Source organism: Salmo trutta, chromosome 27, assembly GCF_901001165.1.
Source record: "Salmo trutta chromosome 27, fSalTru1.1, whole genome shotgun sequence".
Taxonomy (NCBI): Eukaryota; Metazoa; Chordata; class Actinopteri; order Salmoniformes; family Salmonidae; genus Salmo; species Salmo trutta.
This window is the reverse complement of record NC_042983.1, coordinates 42,775,911-42,802,340: the sequence shown is the minus strand read 5'-3', so window position 1 is coordinate 42,802,340 and position 26,430 is coordinate 42,775,911. Positions and strand designations below refer to the sequence as shown.

The 26,430-nt window shown below is 42.4% G+C and overlaps 1 protein-coding gene across 1 annotated transcript in view; it reads left to right on the top strand.

Annotated features, from left to right (window-relative positions):
* LOC115165041 (phosphatidate cytidylyltransferase 1) overlaps positions 1-26,430 on the top strand; it is a 53,181-nt gene that overhangs the window by 8,460 nt on the left and 18,291 nt on the right. Inside the window, exons 2-6 of the mRNA XM_029718069.1 lie at positions 10,691-10,842; positions 13,577-13,673; positions 16,361-16,458; positions 17,308-17,447; positions 25,401-25,459. Coding sequence (XP_029573929.1) covers positions 10,691-10,842; positions 13,577-13,673; positions 16,361-16,458; positions 17,308-17,447; positions 25,401-25,459 — 546 coding nt within the window. The remainder of the gene's footprint in view (positions 1-10,690; positions 10,843-13,576; positions 13,674-16,360; positions 16,459-17,307; positions 17,448-25,400; positions 25,460-26,430) is intronic.

Here is a 26,430-nt window from a genome sequence, read left to right as displayed (position 1 = left end):
TATACAGGGTCAGTTAATACCATACTATATACAGGATCAGTTAATACCATACTATATACAGTTAATACCATACTATATACAGGGTCAGTTAATACCATACTATATACAGGGTCAGTTAATACCATACTATATACAGTTAATACCATACTATATACAGTTAATACCATACTATATACAGGGTCAGTTAATACCATACTATATACAGGATCAGTTAATACCATACTATATACAGGGTCAGTTAATACCATACTATATACAGGGTCAGTTAATACCATACTATATACAGGGTCAGTTAATACCATACTATATACAGGGTCAGTTAATACCATACTATATACAGGATCAGTTAATACCATACTATATACAGTTAATACCATACTATATACAGGGTCAGTTAATACCATACTATATACAGGGTCAGTTAATACCATACTATATACAGGGTCAGTTAATACCATACTATATACAGGATCAGTTAATACCATACTATATACAGTTAATACCATACTATATACAGGGTCAGTTAATACCATACTATATACAGGGTCAGTTAATACCATACTATATACAGTTAATACCATACTATATACAGTTAATACCATACTATATACAGGGTCAGTTAATACCATACTATATACAGGGTCAGTTAATACCATACTATATACAGGATCAGTTAATACCATACTATATACAGGGTCAGTTAATACCATACTATATACAGTTAATACCATACTATATACAGTTAATACCATACTATATACAGTTAATACCATACTATATACAGGGTCAGTTAATACCATACTATATACAGGGTCAGTTAATACCATACTATATACAGGGTCAGTTAATACCATACTATATACAGGGTCAGTTAATACCATACTATATACAGGGTCAGTTAATACCATACTATATACAGGATCAGTTAATACCATACTATATACAGGGTCAGTTAATACCATACTATATACAGGATCAGTTAATACCATACTATATACAGTTAATACCATACTATATACAGGGTCAGTTAATACCATACTATATACAGGATCAGTTAATACCATACTATATACAGGGTCAGTTAATACCATACTATATACAGGGTCAGTTAATACCATACTATATACAGTTAATACCATACTATATACAGGGTCAGTTAATACCATACTATATACAGGGTCAGTTAATACCATACTATATACAGGATCAGTTAATACCATACTATATACAGGGTCAGTTAATACCATACTATATACAGGATCAGTTAATACCATACTATATACAGTTAATACCATACTATATACAGGGTCAGTTAATACCATACTATATACAGGGTCAGTTAATACCATACTATATACAGTTAATACCATACTATATACAGGGTCAGTTAATACCATACTATATACAGGGTCAGTTAATACCATACTATATACAGGATCAGTTAATACCATACTATATACAGTTAATACCATACTATATACAGGGTCAGTTAATACCATACTATATACAGGGTCAGTTCAGTACCATACTATATACATTGGACGGTGTTTCCTCCGACACATTGGTGCGGCTGGCTTCCGGGTTAAGTGAGCAGTGTGTTAAGAAGCAGTACGGCGTGGCGGGGTTGTGTTTCGGAGTCTCTCGCATGGCTCTCGCATGGCTCTCGCATGGCTCTCGCATGGCTCTCCCATGGCTCTCCCATGGCTCTCGCAAGGCTCTCCCATGGCTCTCGCATGGCTCTCGCAAGGCTCTCCCGAGTCCATAAGGAAGTTGCAGCGATGGGACAAAACTGTAACAACCAATTAGAGAGAAAAAAGGGTACGTGTAAAAAATTATGGGGTATTGTGTGTAGATTGATGAGAAAAAAATACAATTTAATGCATTTTAAAATAAGACTGTAACGTAAGAACATTTGGAAAAAGTACTTTCCAAATGCACTGTATATGATGGTGTGTATACAGTAGTTATATAGGATGGTGTGTATAGACAGTAGTTATATAGGATGGTGTGTATAGACAGTAGTTATATAGGATGGTGTGTATAGACAGTAGTTATATAGGATGGTGTGTATAGACAGTAGTTATATAGGATGGTGTGTATAGACAGTAGTTATATGGGATGGTGTGTATAGACAGTATAGACAGTAGTTATATAGGATGGTGTGTATAGACAGTAGTTATATAGGATGGTGTGTATAGACAGTAGTTATATAGGATGGTGTGTATAGACAGTAGTTATATAGGATGGTGTGTATAGACAGTAGTTATATAGGATGGTGTGTATAGACAGTAGTTATATAGGATGGTGTGTATAGACAGTATAGACAGTAGTTATATAGGATGGTGTGTATAGACAGTATAGACAGTAGTTATAAAGGATGGTGTGTATAGACAGTAGTTATATAGGATGGTGTGTATAGACAGTAGTTATATAGGATGGTGTGTATAGACAGTAGTTATATAGGATGGTGTGTATAGACAGTAGTTATATAGGATGGTGTGTATAGACAGTAGTTATATAGGATGGTGTGTATAGACAGTAGTTATATAGGATGGTGTGTATAGACAGTAGTTATATAGGATGGCGTGTATAGACAGTAGTTATACAGGATGGCGTGTATAGACAGTAGTTATATAGGATGGCGTGTATAGACAGTAGTTATATAGGATGGCGTGTATAGACAGTAGTTATATAGGATGGCGTGTATAGACAGTAGTTATATAGGATGGTGTATATAGACAGTAGTTATATAGGATGGTGTGTATAGACAGTATAGACAGTAGTTATATAGGATGGTGTGTATAGACAGTAGTTATATAGGATGGTGTGTATAGACAGTAGTTATATAGGATGGTGTGTATAGACAGTAGTTATATAGGATGGTGTGTATAGACAGTAGTTATATAGGATGGTGTGTATAGACAGTAGTTATATAGGATGGCGTGTATAGACAGTAGTTATATAGGATGGCGTGTATAGACAGTATATGAATAGAAAAGGTGTGGACAGCAGTAGTTATGTAGGATGAGCCTTGACTGAAGTACAATATGGGCCCTGCTCAAAAGTAGTGCACTACATAGGGAATAAGGGTCCATTTGGGATGGAGGCTTACTGTACACCAGCTGCAGTAGCAGCAGTATCTTACTGGACACCAGCAGTAGCAGCAGTAGCAGCTTACTGGACTCCAGCAGTATCTTACTGGACTCCAGCAGTAGCAGCGGTAGCTTACTGGACTCCAGCAGTAGCAGCGGTAGCTTACTGGACTCCAGCAGTAGCAGCGGTAGCTTACTGGACTCCAGCAGTAGCAGCGGTAGCTTACTGGACTCCAGCAGTAGCAGCGGTAGCTTACTGGACTCCAGCAGTAGCAGCGGTAGCTTACTGGACTCCAGCAGTAGCAGCGGTAGCTTACTGGACTCCAGCAGTAGCAGCGGTAGCTTACTGGACTCCAGCAGTAGCAGCGGTAGCTTACTGGACTCCAGCAGTAGCAGCGGTAACTTACTGGACTCCAGCAGTAGCAGCGGTAGCTTACTGGACTCCAGCAGTAGCAGCGGTAGCTTACTGGACTCCAGCAGCAGCGGTAGCTTACTGGACTCCAGCAGCAGCGGTAGCTTACTGGACTCCAGCAGCAGCGGTAGCTTACTGGACTCCAGCAGCAGCAGCGGTAGCTTACTGGACTCCAGTAGCAGCAGTAGCTTACTGGACTCCAGCAGCAGCAGCGGTAGCTTACTGGACTCCAGCAGCAGCAGCGGTAGCTTACTGGACTCCAGCAGCAGCAGCGGTAGCTTACTGGACTCCAGCAGTAGCAGCGGTAGCTTACTGGACTCCAGCAGTAGCAGCGGTATCTTACTGGACTCCAGCAGTAGCAGCGGTATCTTACTGGACTCCAGCAGTAGCAGCGGTATCTTACTGGACTCCAGCAGTAGCAGCGGTATCTTACTGGACTCCAGCAGTAGCAGCAGTATCTTACTGGACTCCAGCAGTAGCTTACTGGACTCCAGCAGCAGCAGTAGCAGCTTACTGGACTCCAGCAGTAGCAGCTTACTGGACTCCAGCAGTAGCAGCAGTAGCTTACTGGACTCCAGCAGTAGCAGCAGTATCTTACTGGACTCCAGCAGTAGCAGCTTACTGGACTCCAGCAGCAGCAGCTTACTGGACTCCAGCAGTAGCATCTTACTGGACTCCAGCAGTAGCAGCAGTATCTTACTGGACTCCAGCAGTAGCAGCTTACTGGACTCCAGCAGCAGCAGCTTACTGGACTCCAGCAGTAGCATCTTACTGGACTCCAGCAGTAGCAGTAGCAGCTTACTGGACTCCAGCAGTATCTTACTGGACTCCAGCAGTAGCAGCAGTAGCATCTTACTGGACTCCAGCAGTAGCAGCAGTATCTTACTGGACTCCAGCAGTAGCAGCTTACTGGACTCCAGCAGTAGCAGCTTACTGGACTCCAGCAGTAGCAGCTTACTGGACTCCAGCAGCAGCAGTAGCTTACTGGACTCCAGCAGCAGCAGTAGCTTACTGGACTCCAGCAGTAGCAGCGGTAGCTTACTGGACTCCTGCAGCAGCAGCGGTAGCTTACTGGACTCCAGCAGCAGCAGCGGTAGCTTACTGGACTCCAGCAGTAGCAGCAGTAGCTTACTGGACTCCAGCAGTAGCAGCAGTAGCTTACTGGACTCCAGCAGTAGCTTACTGGACTCCAGCAGTAGCTTACTGGACTCCAGCAGTAGCAGCGGTAGCTTACTGGACTCCAGCAGCAGTAGCTTACTGGACTCCAGCAGTAGCAGCAGTAGCTTACTGGACTCCAGCAGCAGTAGCAGCAATAGCTTACTGGACTCCAGCAGCAGTAGCAGCAATAGCTTACTGGACTCCAGCAGCAGTATCTTACTGGACTCCAGCAGTAGCAGCAGTATCTTACTGGACTCCAGCAGCAGTATCTTACTGGACTCCAGCAGCAGTATCTTACTGGACTCCAGTAGCAGTAGCTTACTGGACTCCAGCAGTAGCAGCAGTAGCTTACTGGACTCCAGCAGTAGCAGCAGTAGCTTACTGGACTCCAGCAGCAGCAGTAGCTTACTGGACTCCAGCAGTAGCTTACTGGACTCCAGCAGTAGCTTACTGGACTCCAGCAGTAGCTTACTGGACTCCAGCAGTAGCAGCAGTAGCTTACTGGACTCCAGCTAGGCCAAACACAGCCTGCCACTACAAAGCAGAACAGAACAGAATGCATGTTTGTTGGCCTGACTTTTTTGTCTTTGTTCATTTGGCTGTTTGATGCCCTAGTGAGAATGAATCCCTAATCAGGCTGGCCCTCTGTTTTCTGCCACCTCTGCAAAGCAGTTAAAGGGACCAGGGTGGAATAGAGGGGGAGGGGGGGGGGGGAATTTAAAGGGATCGTCCCTCTGCAAAGCTTTTAGAGAGAGGATGAGAGGTACCAGATAGCATCAGGGCGACTGTTCAATCTCAATCAGAGACAGGGGTCAGTGTGTGTGTGTGTTCCTCACTGCTTTCCCCTCTCATTCATTTCCTCCTGAATGGTGCTCTTTCTGCTTCTGTAGCATGGCCTTGGTGGTGTACTGTTCACACACACACACACACGGCTGTTTCTTCCCTGGCTGTTTCTTTCGCTTATAAAAAGTTTATCAAAATTGGGTTTGTTTTCTAATTCTTTGTGGATCTGTGTAATCTGAGGGAAATATGTCTCTCTAATATGGTCATACATTTGGGCAGGAGGTTAGGAAGTGCAGCTCAGTTTCCACCTCATTTTGTGGGCAGTGTTGCACATAGCCTGTCTTCTCTTGAGAGCCCGGTCTGCCTACGGTGGCCTTTCTCAATAGCAAGGCTATGCTCACTGAGTCTGTACATAGTCACAGCTTTCCTTAAGTTTGAGTCAGTCACAGTGGTCAGGTATTCTGCCACTGTGTACTCTCTGTTTAGGGCCAAATAGCATTCTAGTTTGCTCTGTTTTTTGTTAACTTCTCTAGGGCCAGTGGGACGATTTCGTCCTACCTACGTAACAGCCAGTGGAATCCTGTGGCGCGTTATTCAAATACCTTTGAAATGCTATTACTTCAATTTCTCAAACATATGACTATTTTACAGCTATTTAAAGACAAGACTCTCGTTAATCTAACCACACTGTCCGATTTCAAAAAGGCTTTACAACAAAAGCAAAACATTAGATTATGTCAGCAGAGTACCCAGCCAGAAATAATCAGACACCCATTTTTCAAGCTAGCATATAATGTCACAAAAACCCAGAAGACAGCTAAATGCAGCACTAACCTTTGATGATCTTCATCAGATGACACACCTAGGACATTATGTTATACAATACATGCATGTCTGTTCAATCAAGTTCATATTTATATCAAAAACCAGCTTTTTACATTAGCATGTGACGTTCAGAAAAAGCATACCCCCCGCAAACTTCCGGGGAATTTACTAACAATTTACTAAATTACTCACGATAAACGTTCACAAAAAGCATAACAATTATTTTAAGAATTATAGATACATTACTCCTCTATGCACTCGATATGTCCGATTTTTAAAATAGCTTTTCGGATGAAGCACATTTTGCAATATTCTGAGTAGATAGCCCGGCATCACAGGGCTAACTATTTAGACACCCGGCAAGTTTAGCCTTCACCAAAATCACATTTCCTATAACAAAAATGGTCTTACCTTTCCTGTTCTTCGTCAGAATGCACTCCCAGGACTTCTACTTCAAAAACAAATGTAGGTTTGGTCCCAAATAATCCATAGTTATGTTCCATCAGCGACGTTTTGTTCGTGCGTTCTAGACACTAGCCCAATGGTAAATAACGGTCGCACGCATGGCGCATAACGTGACAAAAGATTTCTAAATATTCCATTACCGTACTTCGAAGCATGTCAACCGCTGTTTAAAATCAATTTTTATGTAAAAAAGCGATAATATTCCGACCGGGAATCTGCAATTAGGTAAACAGCCGAAGGAAAATACTGCACGGGGTCGAATCGGGCACGCGCCTAATTCCATTGTCCTCTGATGGGCCACTTGGAAAAGGCGATAATGTGTTTCAGCCTGAGGCTGCCTCGTCATCGTTCAGGTTTTTCCCGGGCTCTGAGAGCCTATTGGAGCCGTAGGAAATGTCACGTTACAGCTAAGATCCTGAGTCTTCAATAAACAGAAGCAAGAACAACAACACCTTGTCAGACAGGCCACTTCCTGCATGAAATCTTCTCAGGTTTTTGCCTGCCATAGGAGTTCTGTTATACTCACAGACACCATTCAAACAGTTTTAGAAACTTTAGGGTGTTTTCTATCCAAAGCCAATAATTATATGCATATTCTAGTTACTGGGCAGGAGTCGTAACCAGATTAAATCGGGTACGTTTTTTATCCAGATGTGAAAATACTGCCCCCTAGCCCAAAGAAGTTAAAATCAATTATTATGCAATTTTTCTCGTAAAAAAGCGATAATATTCCGACCGGGAAAGCGTGTTTACGTTCAAAGAGAGAGAAAATAAAAACATGGGATCCCCTCGTGCACGAGCCTCAGTCTGATGGTCCTCTGACCGGCCACTATCCAAACGCGCTAATATTTTTCAGCCAAGGGCTGGAATTACATCATTCAGCTTTTTCCCGGGTTCTGAGAGCCTATGGGAGCCGTAGGAAGTGTCACGTTACAGCAAAGATCCTCAGTTTTCAATAAAAAGAGTCAAGAAGAATAAGAACTTGTCAGACAGGCCACTTCCTGTAAGGAATCTTCTCAGGTTTTTGCCTGCCATATGAGTTCTGTTATACTCACAGACACCATTCAAACAGTTTTAGAAACTTTAGGGTGTTTTCTATCCAAAGCCAATAATTATATGCATATTCTAGTTACTGGGCAGGAGTAGTAACCAGATTAAATCGGGTACGTTTTTTATCCGACCGTGCAAATACTGCCCCCTAACCCCAACAGGTTAATTCATTCAAATATGTCAAGTAATTATCTTTTTGTTTTCTCATGATTTGGTTGGGTCTAATTGTGTTGCTGTTCTGGGGCTCTGTGGGGTCTGTTTGTGTTTGTGAACAGAGCCCCAGGACCAGCTTGCTTAGGGGGCTCTTCTCCAGGTTCATCTCTCTGTAGGTGATGGCTTTGTTATGGAAGGTTTGGGAATCGCTTCCTTTCAGGTGGTTGTAGAATTTAACTTCTCTTTTTCTGGATTTTGATAATTAGCTGTTATAGGCCTAATTCTGCTCTGCATGCATTATTTGGTGTTTTACGTTGTACGCTGAGGATATTTTTGCAGAATTCTGCATGCAGAGTCCCATTTTGTGAATTCTTGGTTGGTGAGCGGACCCCAGACCTCACAACCATAAAGGGCAATGGGTTCTATAACTGATTCAAGTATTATTAGCCAGATCCTAATTGGTATGTTGAATTTTATGTTCCTTTTGAAGGCATAGAAGGCCCTTCTTGCCTCGTCTCTCAGCTCGTTCACAGCTTTGTGGAAGTTACCTGTGGTGCTGATGTTTAGGCCGAGGTATGTATAGTGTGTGTGCTCTAGGGCAACAGTGTCTAGATGGAATTTGTATTTGTGGTCCTGGCGACTGGACCTTTTTTGGAACACCATTATTTACTGTCAGGGCCCAGGTCTGACAGAATCTGTGCAGGAGATCTAGGTGCTGCTGGTAGACCCTCCTTGGTTGGTAACAGAAGCACTAGATCATCAGCAAATGGTGGACATTTGACAGATTCTAGTAGGGTGAGGCCGGGTGCTGCAGACTGTTCTAGTGCCCTCGCCAATTCGTTGATATATATGTTGAAGAGGGTGGGGCTTAAACTGCATCACTGTCTCATCCCATGGCCCTTGTGGGAAGAATTTTTTTGCCTATTTTAACCGCACACGTGTTGTTTGTGTACATGGATTTTATAATGTCATAGGTTTTCCCCCAACACTACTTTCCATCAATTTGTATAGCAGACCCTCATGCCAAATTGAGTCGAAGGCTTTTTTGAAATCAACAAAGCATGAGAAGACTTTGCCTTTGTTTTGGTTTGTTTGTTTGTCAATTAGGGTGTGCAGGGTGAATACGTGGTCTGTCGTACGGGAATTTGGTAAAAAGCCAATTGTTTTCATTAAGAAAATGTATGAGTCTGCTGTTAATGATTTTGCAGAGGATTTTCCCAAGGTTGCTGTTAACGCATATCCCACGGTAGTTAATGGGGTCAAATTTGTCTCCACTTTTGTGGATTGGGGTGATCAGTCCTTGGTTCTGTATTGTTTTAGTGATTCACCATAGTGAAGGCGTAGGACAGGTTTTCTGGGTCTCTATGTTTTCGGTTGGACAGGTTTCTCAATTTCCTTCTTAGGTCTTCATCAAACCATTTGTCATTGTTGTTCATTTTCTTCGGTTTTCAGTTTGATATTTTAAGATTTGATAGGGAAGCTGAGAGGTCAATTATACTGTTTAGGTTTTCTACTGCCAAGTTTACACCTTCACTATTACAGTGGAACGTTTTGTCCAGGAAGTTGTCTAAAAGGTATTGAATTTGTTGTTGCCTAATTGTTTTTTGGTAGGTTTCCACACTACTTTCCATCATCCCAGCATTCCAACAAACAAGTGTGCGGTTAAAATTGGCAAAAAAACACACATTCCTTCCCACATGGCTGTGGGATGAGACAGTGATGCAGTTTTAGCCCCACCCTCTTCAACAAGACCAAAATAATGGTGTTCCAAAAAAGGTCCAGTCTCCAGGACCACAAATACAAATTCCATCTAGACACCGTTGCCCTAGAGCACACAAAAAACTATATATACCTCGGCCTAAACATCAGCGCCACAGGTAACTTCCACAAAGCTGTGAACGAGCTGAGAGACGAGGCAAGAAGGGCCTTCTATGCCTTCAAAAGGAACATAAAATTCAACATACCAATTAGGATCTGGCTAATAATACTTGAATCAGTTATAGAACCCATTGCCCTTTATGGTTTTGAGGTATGGGGTCCGCTCATCAACCAAGAATTGACAAAATGAGACTGCATGCAGAATTCTGTAAAAATATCATTTGTGTACAACGTAAAACACGCAGAGCAGAATTAGACTGATACCCTCTAATTATCAAAATCTAGGAAAGAGACGTTTAAATTCTACAACCACCTGAAAGGAAGCGATTCCCAAAACTTCCCTAACAAAGCCATCACCTACAGAGAGATGAACCTGGAGAAGAGTCCCCTAAGCAAGCTGGTCCTGGGGCTCTGTTCACAAACACACCCCACAGAGCCCCAGGACAGCAACACAATTAGACCCAACCAAATCATGAGAAAACAAAAAGATAATTACTTGACACATTGGAAAGAATTAACAAAAAAACTGAGCAAACTAGAATGCTATTTGTCCCTAAACAGAGAGAACACAGTGGCAGAATACCTGACCACTGTGACTGACTCAAACTTAAGAAAAGCTTTGACTATGTACAGACTCAGTGAGCATAGCCTTGCTATTGAGAAAGGCCACCGTAGGCAGACCTGGCTCTCAAGAGACCTGGCTCTTCCTTTCCATGTTTCAGAAATAGCCTATACTCCAGTACTGTAGCAGAATGACTAGTCTAATCTAGTATCTTTAGATCATGCCTGTGTTGTTTTTTGTTGTTGACACACTCGTATTTCTAGTCTAACTTGCTCTCTCTCCCTTTCTCGTGTGTGTGTGTGTGTGTGTTAGGAGGCAGATGGAGAGGACAGACTGGGTCTGCCTGGTGAGGCCGGAGGAGACTGTGACGGAGAGAATAAAGCAGACACCCCATCCGTTCCTCCCTCCACAGCAGACAACACTCCACAGTTCCTCAAAGAGGCCGTGGAGGGCCTAAACCCCAGGTAACACACACAAACATCCTCACGGGAGGGAGACGTGGGATGTACTCTATACTACACATTGAATACACTATAATAACCACACAGAAATGCGTTTTGAGCCCCAACACACATTATAACCTTTGGGTTATTATCAGCATTATAGAGTAACGAGAGGTGGGAGGGACTCCACATTAGTCCAGCATTATAGAGGAGGTGGGAGGGACTCCACATTAGTCCAGCATTATAGAGGAGGTGGGAGGGACACCACATTAGTCCAGCATTATAGAGGAGGTGGGAGGGACTCCACATTAGTCCAGCATTATAGAGAAGGTGGGAGGGACTCCACATTAGTCCAGCATTATAGAGGAGGTGGGAGGGACTCCACATTAGTCCAGCATTATAGAGGAGGTGGGAGGGACTCCACATTAGTCCAGCATTATAGAGGAGGTGGGAGGGACTCCACATTAGTCCAGCATTATAGAGGAGGTGGGAGGGACTCCACATTAGTCCAGCATTATAGAGGAGGTGGGAGGGACTCCACATTAGTCCAGCATTATAGAGGAGGTGGGAGGGAGAGTGGAGAGGGGCAGGAAGAGGGAGGAGGTGGGAGGGACTCCACATTAGTCCAGCATTATAGAGGAGGTGGGAGGGACTCCACATTAGTCCAGCATTATAGAGGAGGTGGGAGGGACTCCACATTAGTCCAGCATTATAGAGGAGGTGGGAGGGACACCACATTAGTCCAGCATTATAGAGGAGGTGGGAGGGACACCACATTAGTCCAGCATTATAGAGGAGGTGGGAGGGAGAGTGGAGAGGGGCAGGAAGAGGGAGAAGGAGGGAGGGAGAGAGAGTGTATGAATTGGATTGCGGAGGCAGCAAGGCGGCAGCACAGCAAGCCACTTTTTTTCCCCCGATGGTGCTTTGTTTCTTGGGGGAACAGTATACCAGGAGGCTCTGTACACCGGTTTCTTCCTGGATTTAAGCATGACTATCCCGTGTTTTACAATCAAGTGTATTTAGCCTGTCTATATTTATGTACCAAACATTAATGAGCTCCAAAAGTATTGGGACAGTGGAAAAATTGTTGGTTTTGGCTCCGTTATTTCAGCACTTTGGACTTGAAACGATACAATGAGGATAAAGTGCAGCTTTAATATGAGGGTATTTTCATCCATATCGGGCAAACCGTTTAGAAATTACAGTACTACTTGTACATAGCCCCCCTCCCCCCCCATTTTAGGGGACTTAGAAGTAGGTATTAAAGAAGTCAAAAGTTTAGTATTTGGTCCCATTTTTCTAAAAAATACGGGTTAGCATGCCTTGGGGGTATGCTAACCTCCCCTGTTATTATAATGGTAGGAGGTTAGCATGTCTTGGGGGTATGCTAACCTCCCCTGTTATTATAATGGTAGGAGGTTAGCATGTCTTGGGGGTATGCTAACCTCCCCTGTTATTATAATGGTAGGAGGTTAGCATGTCTTGGGGGTATGCTAACCTCCCCTGTTATTATAATGGTAGGAGGTTAGCATGTCTTGGGGGTATGCTAACCTCCCCTGTTATTATAATGGTAGGAGGTTAGCATGTCTTGGGGGTATGCTAACCTCCCCTGTTATTATAATGGTAGGAGGTTAGCATGTCTTGGGGGTATGCTAACCTCCCCTGTTATTATAATGGTAGGAGGTTAGCATGCCTTGGGGGTATGCTAACCTCCCCTGTTACTATAATGGTAGGAGGTTAGCATGTCTTGGGGGTATGCTAACCTCCCCTGTTATTATAATGGTAGGAGGTTAGCATGTCTTGGGGGTATGATATTTGTGCGTCTAACTTCCTCACTCATCATTATTCACGATTCATTCAGGATTATCTGTAATCATAGCAGCATCCACATGAATGTAGAAGTGTTTAGAAACATATTCTATTCTTACAGTGAATTTGTCCAATACTTTTGGTCCCCTAAAATGGGGGGTACTAGGAAGTGCTGTAAATTCTAAACGATTCAGCCGATATGGATGAAAATACCCACAAATTAAAGCTGACGGTTTGCACTTCAACCTCCATAGTCATTGTGTCATTTCGAGTCCAAAGTTGCTGGAGGACAGAGTCAAAACAACAACAAATGGGTCGATGTCCCAAATACTGTTGGAGCTCACTGTAGATATATCCAATGGCTGATAGCTTTGTTTTAATGACTGTGTAGAGATATTGGGCGTTTATGCAGGCCTACATTGATGTTTGTGTGTGTGTGTGTGTGTGTGTGGTTGTGTATCTGTGTGTGTATGGTTGTGTATCTGTGTGTGTGTGTGTGTGTGTGTGTGTGTGTGTGTGTGTGTGTGTGTGTGTGTGTGTGTGTGTGTGTGTGTGGTTGTGTATCTGTGTATGTATGGTTGTGTATCTGTGTGTGTATGGTTGTGTGTCTGTGTGTGTATTGATGGTTGTGTGTCTGTGTGTGTATTGATGGTTGTGTGTCTGTGTGTGTATTGATGGTTGTGTGTCTGTGTGTGTATTGATGTGTCTGTGTGTATTGATGTTTGTGTGTCTGTGTGTATTGATGGATGTGTGTCTGTGTGTATTGATGTGTCTGTGTGTATTGATGTGTCTGTGTGTATTGATGTGTCTGTGTGTATATTGGTGTTTGTGTGTCTGTGTGTATTGATGGATGTGTGTCTGTGTGTATTGATGTGTCTGTGTGTATTGATGTGTCTGTGTGTATTGATGTGTCTGTGTGTATATTGGTGTTTGTGTGTGTTTCCAGATGGAAGAACTGCTGTATTCGTGGTGTTCTATCCATGGCCATGATATCAGGATTCTTCATGATGATCTACCTGGGACCTATCATGCTCATAGTAGTGGTACGTAGCTTCATAACCTGTTCATAGTAGTGGTACGTGGCTTCATAACCTGTTCATAGTAGTGGTACGTAGCTTCATAACCTGTTCATAGTAGTGGTACGTGGCTTCATAACATGTTCATATTAGTGGTATGTAGCTTCATAACATGTTCATATTAGTGGTATGTAGCTTCATAACATGTTCATATTAGTGGTACGTAGCTTCATAACATGTTCATATGTTTCTATTTGGGCTATTTATTATTATGGGCTATTTGCTGAACAATAGACTATTCAACCTTTACTGAATTGTCTAATTGCCGAGCTAGGTGTGAAAGCCCCAATATCAATATGGAAGACTAAATCAAATGCTTCTTTAAGATGCCCTCTGATGGTCAAACTAGCAGTAATTTGTATTAACCGAAAAAAATGTCTGACAATTAAATAACGTGCCACAGAATGCTGCAGCAGCACGCAAGGTGTGCCGCAGTATGACACAACTTTTAAAGGAGGAACCAAAGATAGTCTACTAATATGCAAGTGGCGATTTTTAACGGGAAAACATTGGTGGGACTCAACTCAAATCAACGAAGCTCATATGTATCGAAACCACTATACTACACTTTGAGGGCACTAATAACCATCACAGAAATGTGTTTTGAGCCATACACACATTATAACATTTGGGTTATGATCAGCATTATAGAGTAACGAGAGGTGGGAGGGACTCCACATTAGTCCAGCATTATAGAGGAGGTGGGAGGGACTCCACATTAGTCCAGCATTATAGAGGAGGTGGGAGGGACTCCACATTAGTCCAGCATTATAGAGGAGGTGGGAGGGTCTCCACATTAGTCCAGCATTATATAGGAGGTGGGAGGGACTCCACATTAGTCCAGCATTATAGAGGAGGTGGGAGGGACTCCACATTAGTCCAGCATTATAGAGGAGGTGGGAGGGACTCCACATTAGTCCAGCATTATAGAGGAGGTGGGAGGGACTCCACATTAGTCCAGCATTATAGAGGAGGTGGGAGGGACTCCACATTAGTCCAGCATTATAGAGGAGGTGGGAGGGACTCCACATTAGTCCAGCATTATAGAGGAGGTGGGAGGGTCTCCACATTAGTCCAGCATTATATAGGAGGTGGGAGGGACTCCACATTAGTCCAGCATTATAGAGGAGGTGGGAGGGACTCCACATTAGTCCAGCATTATAGAGGAGGTGGGAGGGACTCCACATTAGTCCAGCATTATAGAGGAGGTGGGAGGGACTCCACATTAGTCCAGCATTATAGAGGAGGTGGGAGGGACACCACATTAGTCCAGCATTATAGAGGAGGTGGGAGGGACTCCACATTAGTCCAGCATTATAGAGGAGGTGGGAGGGACTCCACATTAGTCCAGCATTATAGAGGAGGTGGGAGGGACTCCACATTAGTCCAGCATTATAGAGGAGGTGGGAGGGACTCCACATTAGTCCAGCATTATATAGGAGGTGGGAGGGACACCACAGTAGTCCAGCATTATAGAGTAAGGTTATTCTACTTCAGGATCAATTTCAGCAACGGTCTGCAATATTTTTTTTGCGACATTGTACGGTGTATACCTGAATGACTCTGCCTGCCAAGTGACTAAGTTAACCCTCTTAACAATAAAGTAACAGCGTTTTTTAAAACGCTAATTGCCTCGCTTCATCTATTGGATAGTTACAGTGGACTTTGCTATCACAGAAGCAATCGACTGCAAAGATCAGATGTGCAACCCCCCCTTCCCCCCTTCCATTTTAATCTGGATTCTCCAGATCAGATGTGCAACCCCCCCTTCCATTTTAATCTGGATTCTCAAGATCAGATGTGCAACCCCCCTTCCATTTTAATCTGGATTCTCAAGATCAGATGTGCAACCCCCCCTTCCATTTTAATCTGGATTCTCCAGATCAGATGTGCAACCCCCCCTTCCATTTTAATCTGGATTCTCAAGATCAGATGTGCAACCCCCCTTCCATTTTAATCTGGATTCTCAAGATCAGATGTGCAACCCCCCTTCCATTTTAATCTGGATTCTCCAGATCAGATCACGGAAACACCACGACCGATATCTTCTGAAAATAACGTGAAGGTAACGCAGGGGTTACGTAAAAAAAAAAGGGGAGTTCGTAATATTACCACGTAAAATAAAATAAAAAAAGTAACGAGTTACATAACCCTTATTACGGGCGTCGTAGGAATTGGACCATAATGCAGCGGGAATGTGTATGCTCATTTTCTCTTTTATTGAAGAAACAAAACACACGAACAAAAAGAACGACGAAAAACAGTCCTGTCAGGCACACGGCTAAACAAGGAACAACTACCCACAAAACCCATAGAAAAACACCCCTACCAAATAGGACCTTCAATTAGAGGCAACGAGGAACAGCTGCCTCCCAATTTGAAGGTCAAAACAATAAACTAGACATAGAAATAGAAAAACTAGAAAATAAAACATAGAACACAACCCAAAAACCTCGACAACACAAAACAAACACACCCCTCTGCCACTTCCTGACCAAACTACAATAACAAATAACCCCTTATACTGGCCAGGACCTGACAACCGCAAAAAAAAGTTATGGCATTCCTTTTATATGGGTCACCCCCAACACTGGTCCTAACTCCTCTCTCACTCCCCCCCTCTCTCTTTCTCTCTCGTTCTCTCTCCTTGGTAGGTGATGACCATCCAGATCAAGTGTTTTCAGGAGATCATAGAGATCGGCTACAGAGTCTACCATTCCTACGAGCTGCCCTGGTTCAGGACACTCAGCTGGTGAGGACCAACTATAATCTCTCTGTCAATCTTAATGATCCTTTTTCTCATTCCATCTCTCTCCCTCTCTATCTCCCCCCCTCTCGTTTTTCTCTATCTGTCTCTCTCGCTCTCTCTTCTCTCTGTCCCCCCCTTCTCTCTGTCCCCCTCTCTCTCTTCTCTCTGTCCCCCCCTCCGTCTCTCTCTTCTCTCTGTCCCCCCCTCCCCGTCTCTCCTCACTCTGCGTCTCTGAAAAATAGAGAGCCATCAACTGTTTCCGGTATTGATTATAGGTGCGACTGTTCTGAGTCCAGGTTAGAAGACGTAGAATGACCAGCAGGAGACAGGGATACCATCTACACTTTATCTCTTGAAGTTTGTGCCTTTGTATCCCAGGGGACAGAGAGGGTTGGGTTTAACAGTTTCTCTGTCAAAAATGTCGAGTAGTTTTATTTTTCAGGTAATAGTCTGAATATAGAGTCCCCCTTCGCCTCGGGGGGGGGGGGGGGGTTCTGTAGAGCAGAGCAACTTTTTCCCCATAAACGCACACAAACTCATACACACCAAGGCTTGAGTTGAGCCAACCATGAGCAAATGCCACTGCCATGCTGGAAGTTTTAATTTATTTTTATTGTACCTTTTATTTATTGAACTAGGCAAGTCCGTTTGAAAAGTACACACAGCATGCCCTCTGAACAGCCCAAAACCAAGTGAACTCTAACCTCTGAACAAACAACAAACAAACAAAAACACACAAAACCAAAAGGAATGAATACAAAATCCTTGTTTTCCTTCAAGTACTTTCGCCTGATGATGATTCGTGTGAATTGAAACTGACTTGTTTGCCTTTTTTTTTTTCTTTTTTTTTAGGTACTTCCTGATTTGTGTGAACTACTTCTTCTATGGTGAGACATTGGCGGAGTACTTTGGTGCGTTGGTGCAGAGAGAAGAACCGCTCCAGTTCCTGGTCCGATACCATAGATTTATCTCTTTCGCTGTCTACCTGGCAGGTGAGGCTCAGTGTAACGCCATCAGTACCATGAAGACAAGTGTAAGGTAGACATATCAAATAACATTGTATTTGTCACGTGCACCGAATACAACAGGTGTAGGTAGACCTTAGAGTGAAATACTTACTGACAAGCCCTTAACCAACAATTCCGTTTTAAGAAAAATACCTACAAAAAGTAAGAAATAACACTTTAATATATATATATATATATAATATTTATATATAAGCCTGTGCAGTTCTTATCTCCACAGTAATAACCCATAAACGTTAATCATGGAAACAACAGTACTAATAAACTGGTCTATAACAACATAGAAACAGCAGTACTAATAAACTGGTCTATTAGAACATAGAAACAGTAGTATTAATATACTGGTCTATTAGAACATAGAAACAGTAGTACTAATACACTGGTATATTAGAACATAGAAACAGCAGTACTAATATACTGGTCTATAACAACATGTATACAGCAGTACTAATATACTGGTCTATAACAACATAGAAACAGCAGTATTAATACACTGGTCTATTAGAACATATATTGGTCTATTAGAACATAGAAACAGCAGTACTAATATACTGGTCTATAACAACATATATACAGCAGTACTAATATACTGGTCTATAATAACATAGAAACAGCAGTACTAATATACTGGTCTATAATAACATAGAAACAGCAGTACTAATATATTGGTCTATAATAACATAAACAGCAGTATTAATATACTGGTCTATAACAACATAGAAACAGGCACATTTTAACAGCCTGATTTGAAAAAATGGGGTCATGAGAGAAAGAAAATCATGCTTGGTTCATAGAACCGGGGTTACGTGAGTAACCGGTTTCTGTTTTCTTCCTGCTATCTTTTGAACGGTTTAAGCTACACAGTGAAAAACCTAGCAGCGTTGCAGCCCTTGCCACAAACCGGTACGGCCTGGCACCTACTACCATACCCTGTTCAAAGGCACTTAAATATCTTGTCTTGCCCGTTCAACCCTCTGAATGACACACATACACAATCCATGTCTCAAATGTCTCGAGGTTTAAAAATCCTTCTTTAACCCGTCTCCTCCCCTTCATCTACACTGATTTTAAGTGGATTTAGGTAACATCAATAAGGGATCATGGCTTCACCTGGTCAGTCTGTCATGGAAAGAGTTCTGTATTCTGTTTCTCTCTACTATGTCCACAAGCCTTCAGAACCCGGTGGACAAAACCAGGAAATAAATCAGATATTGTTGATGTTCTTTTATTTTCTGAACAACATCTGGTGAACTTCCTAATACCTTTCTGATGCATTTCAATCACTTCAAACCGTACTGTCTTCAGATTGAAATACCGTCAAAAGCACTGCCAGCCGGTCATCGTCCCAATTAAAAAAAAATAATAATAATTATCATTGCCTATTGATTACACACAAAAATAACATTTGTATCAAAATGGGTTGACAGACCAAAAAACGCTTGTAAACCTCTGGGCTAGCTACTTACCCAGCAAACAAAAATGAGTCGCGGAACATCGGGAGGTTTGTGTCACGGTCCCCTGGACGTCCTTAGGACGTCCCCTGTTGGCTGGGTAGTTTTATTGTGAAGACGAGGCCGACGTGAAACATTGACTACTAGACTGACGTAAGTCCCTACACACGCTGCGGTTTGTGATTAACTAACAGGGCTATAAAGTATGTTTCTCAGAAGCCTATGGACTCGGGCCAAAGAGCATTTCCATAATAACCATTCAGAAACAGACACACTATCGTCAGTTACCCCCCCTTCCTCACCTTATTGGCGTGTTAGCTAGTTAGGTGATGGCATGACAGTTAGGTGATGGCATGACAACATTTCCTTTCTCCCTTCAGCTTCCTGCTAGCCTGGAAGATCAGATTCCATCTGTTTTTTTTGTGTGTTTTTTTTTGCTGTTTACACATTCCCTGAAAAATCAGCCAATAGATCTGATTTTGGGCTGCCAATGTAAACACAGCCTTTGTGAATACAGGCTTTGGAGTCTCTTTTTGACTTGACCCTGGCTGGTGTGTGACTGTCTGTCACAGCCAGTTAAAATCCACAACTCTCTGCTGAACAGACTAAATCTTCCCGGCGACTTCAATACGCAACTTCTTCCTAGGGGATTTCATATCGGCTGCTTGCTTTATGTGGCGAAATCCGACACACAATGAGGGTTTTAATCGACACCTTCAGCACAAATGTGACCGACCGGCTCAATTCGGTCTTATGTAGCAACATTTGAAAGTGTTTTTTTTGTTTTTTTTACATTAGATAGAAGTAGAGACTCAGAGAGAGAGAATGGTATATCATACACTACAGTTGAGGAACAATGGGAAAGTAGTTCTGCTTTGAAAGTTTATAAATTTGTAACCCCACTTTTGAGAAAATGGCCCTTGAATATTTTTGTACACCTACTGGAGAGCTCTTCTTTGTCTACACTCGTTCAGCATCGTTCACACCCTCTTAAGCCTTTAGCCCCACCCATCTCTTTAAGGATTCACATGTGAGGCCATGTGCTAAACAGAGTGAGTACCGTATAGTGTACTAAACAACCAAAGACATCAAGACTAAAGGCTGGTTTATACTACGTCTATAGACATGTCTGTAGACAGTTGTCGCAGTGACCTCATGAACGTCAAACTTGCTGTTGTGAAAACGCCAGGCTGCATGACGTCAGCAGGTGGTCCAGAATAGTCAGGAAGTCCAGGATCCAGTAGCAGAAGGATTTAAATTTTTTTTTACTTTAGTTTATTTAGTAAATATTTTCAGAACTATATTTTCTTAAATCTGCATTGTGGGTTAAGGGCTTGTATGTAAACATTTCACGCTAAGGTCTACACCTGTTGTATTTGGCACATGTGACAAATACAATTTGATTTAATTTTAACACCAATAAACCCATCCATTTAAAAATGAATTTAGCATATGTCAATCTAGCAAACCAGACTACTAAAAGCAACTTTCTAAACAATGTTATGGTTCGTTTCTAGCTTGTTAGCTAGCTTGCTAACGTTAAGTTAGCTGGCTAGTCAGTTCAAATAATGACCATGTCATATAGCTGACAACGTCTTGAGTTTAGCTAAGTTGTATTAATTATTACCGGAAAATAAACTCACAACAAGATCACTATTTAGAAGTTAATGACGAGCTAATTACAGAAAATAGCTTACGGTTTAGAGTGTGACAAAAATAAACACAGAGAATTCTACCAGAGAATTTTACTAACTTGGACACTGTCTCTTTGGCCTAACGTTATATCCTAATTTGACTTTGGTGCAGGTCATGTTGTTCTTCACATTACCATCTCTGGTAAACACACAGTATATTAAATTAAATCAACATTTATTTGTCACATGCACAGGATACAGAATGTGTAAACGGTGAAGTGAAATGGTTACTTGCATAGTGGAGTCTTATGTTTAGACATGTAGCTAGCTAGCTAGCTAAACAATGAACCATAATCCCAACTCATAACGTTACTACCATGCATGAATCTACAGGTAGCTAAAGCTAACCAACTAGTTAGCTAGCTAACATTAGGCTATAACTAGCAATGCAAATGGCTCTGAGATATGAATAATATTACTACACAGATCATACACAACGTTAGCTAGCGAACCAGCCAGCTGATGTTAGCTAGCTACACTTTAACTTGCAATGAAAATGACTTTCTGACAAAATTTGAAACGTATAATATCTGAAAATGTAGCTAGCTAGACTCTCTTACGCTTCTCCCTCTCTGTCACGGATGCCATGGTTGCCCTTTATTTTGACGATGTAATCCGGAGACAGGTGTTTTATACAACAGCCTTCTTTGTGTTCTCTTTTCAACTCCCTCCGCGTATTTGAAACGAGTCACAAATTGAGTTCTATTAGCCCTGGTCCCATATCAGTTTTTTTGCGGTCTTGACAACTCAGCGTGACATTGGCAATATCCGTTTAGCAAGGCCGCAACAAACATATCTGGGACCGTGCTACAAATCTATAGCTCTTCAATCAAATCCAATGGAGTTTTGTTTTCTGAGGTTGCGTTGTTCGTTGTGTAAAATGCTAAAACATGGAATTTGCATTTGAGGAAACCGCTGTTTGCCACAGCACCTTTTAGTATTCTGATTAAACAGAGGAGAGTATAGCAGTTTGCTAAAATACAGTTTCCATGCGACGATGTCCGAAGGGAACAGAATAGTGTTTTGTTGTTAGTAATTTCTTTGTTGTAGTATCCCGAACGGACAGTTTGACCAATTTTAAGGATTCCAGTTTTAAAAGACAATGTTTTGAAAATGTGATGTCCCGTTCCATTCAATAGTCACATGACATTCCCTGCTCTATGTATACAAAATCAAATCAAATGTATTTATATAGCCCTTCGTACATCAGCTGATATCTCAAAGTGCTGTACAGAAACCCAGCCTAAAACCCCCAAACAGCAAGCAATGCATGTGAAAGAAGCACGGTGGCTGGGAAAAACTCCCTAGGAAACACTCCCTAGAAAGGCCAAAACCTAGGAAGAAACCTAGAGAGGAACCAGGCTATGAGGGGTGGCCAGTCCTCTTCTGGCTGTGCCGGGTGGAGATTAGAAACCTAGAGAGGAACCAGGCTATGAGGGGTGGCCAGTCCTCTTCTGGCTGTACTGGGTGGATATTATAATACCCTCTCACTGTTACGATCAGGCCATATACAGTGACTGTTTGGTTAATAGCTAAGGATGTAATGATTCACCGATACGCATCGGTCCCCGATGGTCATTATTAGATATACAGGGTAATGTTCATCATTTCATAACAAGCAATACTTTTTGCGAGGTGCGCTGCATGGCCGAAGTCAGAGAAGATCTCTCCATTTAAAACTTCCAAACAATCCAAACCATAATTTTTTTTTTTTGATGGGGGTGAAATCCAAAATTTGCGAAATATTCGTTGGGTATGTCATAGCTAATTTGTAAAGAATACATATTGATACATGACTAGCTCAAACACTTAATCTGCAAAAATAAGTTAATTAGTGGGGGATGGTGATTTCAGAACCACAGTAGGGAGACAAAAAACATAGGTTACATTGACCACAAATCTGATGGGGGTGATGGTATCCCTTATGGCTCTAATCTGGTAGTGGGGTGGTAGTCTCCCTTATGGCTCTAATCTGGTAGTGGTGTGGTAGTCTCCTTTATGGCTCTAATCTGGTAGTGGGGTGGTCTCCCTCATGGCTCTAATCTGGTAGAGGGGTGGTAGTCTCCTTTATGGCTCTAATCTGGTAGTGGGGTGGTAGTCTCCTTCATGGCTCTAATCTGAAATTGGGGTGGTAGTCTCCTTTATGGCTCTAATCTGGTAGTGGGGTGGTAGTCTCCCTTATGGCTCTCATCTGGTAGTGGTGTGGTAGTCTCCCTTATGGCTCTAATCTGGTAGTGGGGTGGTAGTCTCCTTTATGGCTCTAATCTGGTAGAGGGGTGGTAGTCTCCCTTATGGCTCTAATCTGGTAGTGGGGTGGTAGTCTCCCTTATGGCTCTAATCTGGTAGAGGGGTGGTAGTCTCCTTCATGGCTCTAATCTGGTAGTGGGGTGGTAGTCTCCCTCATGGCTCTAATCTGGTAGAGGGATGGTAGTCTCCTTTATGGCTCTAATCTGGTAGTGGGGTGGTAGTCTCCTTCATGGCTCTAATCTGAAATTGGGGTGGTAGTCTCCTTTATGGCTCTAATCTGGTAGTGGGGTGGTAGTCTCCCTTATGGCTCTCATCTGGTAGTGGTGTGGTAGTCTCCCTTATGGCTCTAATCTGGTAGTGGGGTGGTAGTCTCCTTTATGGCTCTAATCTGGTAGAGGGGTGGTAGTCTCCCTTATGGCTCTAATCTGGTAGTGGGGTGGTAGTCTCCCTTATGGCTCTAATCTGGTAGAGGGGTGGTAGTCTCCTTTATGGCTCTAATCTGAAATTGGGGTGGTAGTCTCCTTTATGGCTCTAATCTGGTAGAGGGGTGGTAGTCTCCTTTATGGCTCTAATCTTGTAGAGGGGTGGTAGTCTCCCTCATGGCTCTAATCTGGTAGAGGGGTGGAAGTCTCCTTTATGGCTCTAATCTGGTAGAGGGGTGGTAGTCTCCTGTATGTCTCTAATCTGGTAGTGGGGTGGTCTCCTTTATGGCTCTAATCTGGTAGAGGGGTGGTAGTCTCCTTTATGGCTCTAATCTGGTAGTGGGGTGGTAGTCTCCTTCATGGCTCTAATCTGGTAGTGGGGTGGTAGTCTCCCTCATGGCTCTAATCTGGTAGAGGGGTGGTAGTCTCCTTTATGGCTCTAATCTGGTAGTGGGGTGGTAGTCTCCTTCATGGCTCTAATCTGAAATTGGGGTGGTAGTCTCCTTTATGGCTCTAATCTGGTAGTGGGGTGGTAGTCTCCCTTTATGGCTCTAATCTGGTAGAGGGGTGGTAGTCTCCTTTATGGCTCTAATCTGGTAGTGGGGTGGTAGTCTCCTTCATGGCTCTAACCTGGTAGTGGGGTGGTAGTCTCCCTCATGGCTCTAATCTGGTAGAGGGGTGGTAGTCTCCCTCATGGCTCTAATCTGGTAGTGGGGTGGTAGTCTCCCTCATGGCTCTAATCTGGTAGTGGGGTGGTAGTCTCCTTCATGGCTCTAATCTGGTAGAGGGGTGGTAGTCTCCCTCATGGCTCTAATCTGGTAGTGGGTGGTAGTCTCCTTTATGGCTCAGATCAGGTACCTACACCATAGATATACGCTGAGTGCACAGTTATTAGACAAATTGTATTCCTCAGGATTAATTTTACTGTTGAACAAACACAATGCTCTCAGTCAATCCAGAAATGTTATTGAACCTCAAACCGGAATGTTTAACAAAGGAAAAGTGAGTTGTGTCTTTCTCAGGGGAATATATAAGTGTGCACAATTATTAGGCAACTAAATACCAAAAATAATTTCTCCCAACTCACTTGTTTATTCTCAATTTTTAGAGTAAGTGTAACAAATAAGTAACACAAAATGACAATTAAATAACAATTTTCGACCTTTCAAAAATATTCAGTTACCAGTATAGACACCCTTCTTTTCAATAAATGCCATGAGCCTTCCTTCCATGGAGTCTGTCAGTTTCTTGATCTGTTCACGATCACCTTTCGCTGAGGCAGCAACTACAGCCTCCCAAATGCTGTTCAAAAAGGTGTATTGTCTTCCATCACTGTAAATCTCACGTTTGAGAAGGGCCCACAAGTTCTCAATAGGATTGAAGTCAGGTGAGGAAGGGGGCCAGGTCATTATTCAGGCATCTTTGAGGCCCTTGCTGACTAGCCAAGCAGTGGAGTACTTGGATGCATGTGATGGAGCATTGTCCTGCATAAAGATCATGGCCTTCTTGAATGTGGAGGACTTCTTCCTGTACCACTGCTTGAAGAAAGTATCTTCCAGAAACTGGCAGTAGGTTTGGGAGTTGAGTTTCAGTCCAGCTTTAACCCGAAAAGGTCCAACCACCTCATCCTTAATGATAGCAGATAATATCAGAATACTCACTTGCCTAATAATTTTGCACGCAGTGTACATCATTCTCTCTCACACACACACACACACACACACACACACACACACACACACACACGTCAGCTCAGACATATCCAACCCGTGAGCTCCCATCAGCAGCTGATTTCAACTTGAAAAGGAATATGTTTTTATGTAACAAATAAATGCAACATTTTTTTTTGATTCTCATCGATTCACTGAATCGTTTTCAAATTTAAACCGATAGTTCCTGTATGGTAATGGAGTCCATGTATCTATATACGTATATTAAATCGTCTCAAAAAGATGCACATCCCTATTGATACCCTACTGCAACAGATTAAAGGTGTGGGGGGGGATATGGAATGATGATGATGATGATGATGAGGATGAAGATGTTGTTCTTTCCCCTCCCACCTTGTACAGAGAAACTGACCGCATGTTATTTGATTTTTCACAGGTTTCTGCATGTTTGTTCTGAGTTTAGTGAAGAAGCATTATCGCCTGCAGTTTTACATGGTGTGTATGAGTCACGTAACCCTGGATACCACTGACTAACTGCCCAATCACCTTCCTGATACTCTGCATGCCATACTATACAGCAGGGTTCCCCAGTTTCATCCAGCCACGGATGGTCAGGGGGGTCCCCCCCCAAGGGAACATGGTTATATATCATTTCTACAGCGCAAATTGACAGCAAGAATCACCAAAATGGAGATTGGAGTATTTTGACAAAAAAAAAATAAAACGGAATAATTTCAAACTTTGATTTACATTTGGGATACGATCACTTCTTTATGTGTGGGAATACATGGAACAGATTTCCTAAAATAAAATAAATTTGAGCTGAATTCCTGGTGATTTAAAAATATATATATATATATATCCAACAACGAAAATAATAAAATAAATATATACAGTACCAGTCAAACGTTTGGACACATCTACTCATTCCAGGGTTTGTCTTTATTTTTTACTATTTTCTACATTGTAGAATAATAGTGAAGACATCAACACTATGAAATAACACATATGGAATCATGTAGTAACCATAAAAAGTGTTAAACAAATCAAAATATATTTTATATTTGAGATTCTTCAAAGTAGCCAGCCTTTGCCTTGATGACAGCTTTGCACACTCTTGACATTCTCTCAACCAGATTTGTGAGGTAATCACCTGGAATGCATTTCAATGAACAGGTGTGCCTTGTTAAAAGTTAATTTGTAGAATTTCTTTCCTTAATGCGTTTGAGGCCAATCAGTTGTGTTGTGACAAGGTAGGGGTGGTATACAGGAGATAGTCCTATTTGGTAAAAGACCAAGTCCATATTGTGGCAAGAACAGCTCAAATAAGCAAAGAGAAGCAACACTCCATCATTACTTTAAGACATAAAGGTCAGTCAATGTGGAAAATGTAAAGAACTTTGAAAGTTTCTTCAAGTGCAGTTGCAAGAACCATCAAGTGCTATGATGAAACTGGCTCTCATGAG